This window comes from Poecilia latipinna, unplaced genomic scaffold (genome assembly GCF_001443285.1).
Source record: "Poecilia latipinna isolate Pla-1442-1.1 unplaced genomic scaffold, P_latipinna-1.0 Scaffold2459, whole genome shotgun sequence".
In the NCBI taxonomy this organism is placed as follows: domain Eukaryota; kingdom Metazoa; phylum Chordata; class Actinopteri; order Cyprinodontiformes; family Poeciliidae; genus Poecilia; species Poecilia latipinna.
The window spans coordinates 76,335-81,607 of NW_015115075.1; the positions used below are offsets into that span (position 1 = coordinate 76,335).

Below are 5,273 nucleotides of genomic sequence, written 5' to 3' on the forward strand. Positions count from 1 at the left end.
ACAGTAAAACAAAAAGTTTAAAGCAACTTAAGTTATAATTTAAATAATACATGACTTGTATTGAGAACCTCGGCAATAAATCAATATTTATGAGGAATTTTATTATGTGGAGTTACTTATTAAAACTTTTTAGTCAGAGCCTTACATTTTTGTAAATGTGTAGCAGAGATTATATGAATCAAACTCATATCTAAGCAACATTTGAATTTTAGTTTGACTTCTATGGGTCTCAACAAGTTGTTTACTGAGAAAAAACACGTTTGTTATTCATTGCTACATACTAGTCATTTTTGGTCCTGCAGCCTCAACACACACAAAAAAATTAAAATCACATTTTACGTTACATTTTACTGTAACTTTGAGGTCTCAGTTTGATATAAAATGGGCATTATAAATAAAATGTTTTACTCTTGTAGAAAATGTCAATGTCATTTGGATAGTAGTTATTCTGATCTGATTGGCTGATAGTATTGATCGAGTTTAGATCTCCAAAGGTCCATCACAGGCAGCCATATTCAGGTGTGTTTCCACTAGATAACTGGTGTCCTGCTCTCTTGTTCATGTAACTCTTTGTTCTTTTACAGACCACTGCGTGAATGGATTAACAGACTAAAGGGTGAATCAGATAGTGATGAGGAGCTGGCAAACAACAGGATGACTCCATCCAAACCTTTAGACGGCATTCGGTAAAATAAATCACCACCTGTTCTGAGAATACTTAAAACTTGCTCTAAACTAAGTACTAATACTTAGTTTAGTGGTGAATTGTGGGCAGGGCAACCTGTTAAATCTCAGCAAACCTGCAAATCAACACAGGGGTTTGCATTGGATGATTGTCTGGTTTGCTGTTTTTGTGTTTTTCATGTTAAGTTAGATTAATGTAAAGATCCAGACCTGATCCATCCAGTCAGAACACATTCTTTCCTTCCCACTTACCACCTTCCACAAAACTCTTTATTGTGTATCTATCTAAGGTCAAAGAGCCGAAACAATGCAGGCACTGATGTATATCCAGGAGAGGGGTGGACCAAACACAAGCAGCAGAGGACTCCAGGGCAGATGAACCAGAATGATCCCAACCAGGTCAGAGACATGCAGAGTACTGTTCTGTTGTTACAGAATATTCCCCCAAATCTACCCTGATGCTCTAGCACACATAAGCAAACACCTATCAGTCAGCACAGCAGTTACTATGGAGATTTTTATCATGGAGTGATGGGATTAATTCTACTGTCTAGCCAAAGTTACAGAGAGCAGTAGGGCCGATCCTAGTACCATAGGCTAGTTTGGTAGTACAGGACTCTGTACGCATTGGCTCTTTAGACCCTGCACTGTTTTCTAATGGCCAAAAATGTTCAAGACTTGATCAATGTTCTAAAATACAAAAGTAATAGCAAATGCTAGCTTTAGACGTTTTTGAAGCATTGTCATTCAACATATGCATAGCATAAAGAATTACACTAATACAGTGAGGAATATTTTTCTTAGCCAATTAATCATTTTTAGTAGCAAACTACATGAGTTTTTTTTCACATTTTTTGACTGTTATATTGAAGATAATGTGTTCATTCTGTTTGATATAATACCTTGAGATTTTCCCATAAAACAAGTCTGCTGTTGCACATATTGTAAAACTAAGTTGTGGCTTGAAACAAATGTTGTTTATCTCCACCAGGGGCAAAAATGGCTCTCAGGGTTCAAGACATTGCTGACCCTGCTGTAGTTGTGTTGAAACTGAAAAATCTGAGACCAAGCATCCAAGATTTGTTAGACTTGAGTGAGCAGAACACTTAGGATGTGTTGCGACAACATGTTGCCGTCTGTGTTGCTGTAACAAAGCAGCAGTTTTGTGAATGTGACTGCAATTAGGAAGTCCCAAGGGCAGGTTTCCAGTCCTGACAGCATCCCCAACTAAAGAAACTCATCGGGATGAGTCGAACACATCCAGTATCAGTTTGTGGTACTCTTGGGGATAAACAAGCTTACAAGCTTGAGAACAACAGGTTTGCTGGTGGCAGTATCATGATGTGTGGGCGCTGTACTGCCAGCTGGAGAAGACTTCAGAGAGGAGGTTAAAACATACACATAAGTGGGTTTTATTAATGGCCAATGAAACTAAGCATGTGGCCAGGCTGGTTACAAAGTGGCTTGAGGACACCATATACAGTGTTTTGAAGTGGCCATTACAAAGCCCTGATCTCAGTCCCATAGAAAGTACTTAGCTGAAAAGCTGGGAGTGAGCAAAGCAGCCTTCTGTCAGTTCCAACAAGTCAATTCTACCAAATACTAGGAGAAATATATGCAAACTTTTGACTTTGAAGAATGGTTTGAAAAGAGTCTTCCTGACATTTATTCTGACATTTAGCAAATAGAAACATTGTTTGTTTCCAGAAACCAAACCCTTCACTCCTAAACTGCATCACTGACAGAATATCAGTATTTAGTTGATGTTCAGGAGGGTCTTATGTTTAGGTCAGCTAAACAATAAAAACTATCTACCTTTCAGTCCTAATGTCATTAATATTAAGCTTAATAATATGTAATCAGTCAACTATGCTGTGTCTGACTTTGATGACTCTTCTAAAGCTAAAACTTGATGGTGGTAAATTGTAAAAAAATGAGTCCTTGTCCTGTCACAGCTTAGCCACTATCTGCTGTTCAAGGTCTGTATTCTCTCTGCAGAAACTGGTTTTGAAAAGCAGTGGCAGAAAAAGACAGGACTCTCCTTGTGTAAAGAGAGGAACCAGTGAAAATGGATCCAATAACCAGCAGGTTAGTGGCGACACATTGAAACTTAGGCTACGTCCACACTGCAGTGACAATGCTCAATTCCGATTTTTAGTGAGATCAGAATTTCTTTGCATGGTCATTCAATTTCAAAATGTATGTGACTTGTACATGATCTCCTGTGTGAACTCCAAATGACCAGAAAGTAGTTATCCAATCGGAGCCAGCACATTAGCAACTTAATCCTCATTATGGTCTACCATGGTTGTTGTTTTTCTTCCTGCTTGTGCATATCAGGATGCAGAATAGTGACATTTGTCGAGTATCATTGACGTTCACATATCCAAGTGGCCTGGGTTGTGTTAGAAAAAATCCGATCTGTATTGTTCAAGCTGCCATGGATAGATCAGATACAAGCCGCATTAAGGCAAAAAAAATAAATAAATCAGATTTGGGTCACTTCAGGGTGCAGTGTGAATGTTCCACTTCCTTCATTTTTGAAGATGTTATCTGAGCAAAAGAAATCATCATATGGTGAACTACAGAAGTTAAGCAGAAAATAGGTAGCTAATGCATTGTGGCGCCTTTAAATTATTAGATATATTTTTATGTGCCCATCATATAATAAAAGCAATAAAGAGGTTTTTAACTATTTACACAAGAAAACGGTCCTGATTTCCTTGTTTCTCAAAACCTCTTAAAGAGGTTCTGAGAGTCTGAAAATAAGATGTTTTTATTCTTGCTGGCTGTGAGACTTTCTACTTCCAGCAGTATGTTGTCTGACATTCTGTCAGGACTTACAATGTTGAAGCATGACTAGATAATAAGGAAAACCTAGCAGTCCCTGGTAACACAACAGGACTGCAGCACTGCTACTTCATACTGGTTTGCTTCTTATTTTCCAACATGTTGAATATTTTTCAAAGAATTCAAATTTGAACTTTCTTCTTTCTTTCATGGGTATCCAGAGTTGGAACATGTATGGGTGGGCATGAAATGACTCCTATTTTACAAACCTTCTTTCATCTCTTTAACAGAAAGAAGACAAACGACCTCAGCCCAGACGACTACAAGATATGTTTGAGAGAGGTAGGCTGCATAAAGTCTAAAACCCGATTCAGATCACATTTTTGTCTTCATGTGCTGCTTGTGCCTCTGGACCCCATCCAGGTCCTCAGGAATCACTGGCTTACATGTTTTGGATAGGATCAAAAGAGTCCGTTATGGTTAGGGGGGTTATACTGTGTGGTTGTCCTGGGACTATGGTCTGGGTGGGCTTTAAGATGCCTTAATTAGAGTGTCCAAGTCCAGTCCTCCAGACCTACTGCTCTGCAATGTGAGCAGCACACCTGGACCCAGCACACCTGGACCAAATGAATGGCTCATTCCCAGGCCTCTTCCTACATCTAGGCAGAACTGAATGTAGTGGTGGTCTGCTTGAAGCTGAAGATCCAGCAAATGGGTCAGTAAAACAACACAATGTATTGTGAGTATTGTGTCAGAGCTCGACTGGTTTGACTAGAACCAGGTGGAGAATGTTGGGTCTTTTGGTGGAATTACTTCATCAATGCAGCATGGCAAACCGGCAGAAGACTATGAGCTAGTGATTCTGCTGAGGTGTTCAGGAAGCTCAGGTTGCTTTGATAGCTACCTTCATGTCATCTGCTTTGTTGGTTCTGCTGTCTCTCATCTTCCTCCTGACATTGTAAAACTGTAGATTCTGTTTGCTGGCCAGTCAATAACAATATCATCATGCTCAATGAAGCAGCTTTTTGGTACATTTCAGTTTGGGCAGGTCTGAAGACCTTCTGGAAAATAAAATCTGCTTCTTCATAAAGCCTGTCAGCAGAGAGAAGCATGAAGTACTCTAATATTTCCTGGCAGACGGCTGCACTGACTTGGGTCTTGAGAAAACGGTGGACCAACATGAGCAGACGACTCCAACTGAGGAAACTTCACACTGAACTTCAAGCAACATGTATTTTGTGCCTCTCCACTCGTCCTTCAAACTCTCAGACGTTGATTTCCAGATGAAGTATAACCTTTACTTTGACCTGGAAAGAGAACTTTGGCACCTACACACTGAGATTTGTAAAATTAAACCTTATGACGCCAGTCATATATGTTTTCATATTTTTGGTCACCAGATGCCACTTAAGGACTTTCCAGAAAAGCTTCAAACAATCAACCTTTTTTTCAATACAAGCTTCATTTGTAGCTCAACGCTATGAAGAGGAGGGAGTTAAACCATTTGATTCATTCAAGTGTGTTGGAGCACAAATGCGTCCAAAAGTTGCAGGATAGTAGCCTTCAGGACTGGACCTGACCTCACAATGAATACAGCAAAATTTTCCCACCTCTTTATCTGCTACTGAAAAAGCCCAAAATTTAAGTTGCCTCAGTTCAGTCTGAATAATATCTATTCTCCCAGTGCTGATCTGGAAACGTCTTCACATTTACAGGGTTTCATTTCTTTTATTTGTCATTATGCATTAGAGCAGTGGTTCCCAAACTTTTTCTCCTGCGCCCCCCAGTGATTTCCACTG

General features: G+C 39.5%; 1 protein-coding gene across 1 annotated transcript in view; it reads left to right on the forward strand.

Annotated features, from left to right (window-relative positions):
- dcp2 (decapping mRNA 2) overlaps window positions 1–5,273 on the forward strand; it is a 24,895-nt gene that overhangs the window by 13,539 nt on the left and 6,083 nt on the right. Inside the window, exons 7-10 of the mRNA XM_015019618.1 lie at window positions 585–686; window positions 975–1,083; window positions 2,683–2,772; window positions 3,765–3,816. Of these exons, the coding sequence (XP_014875104.1) occupies window positions 585–686; window positions 975–1,083; window positions 2,683–2,772; window positions 3,765–3,816 (353 nt within the window). The remainder of the gene's footprint in view (window positions 1–584; window positions 687–974; window positions 1,084–2,682; window positions 2,773–3,764; window positions 3,817–5,273) is intronic.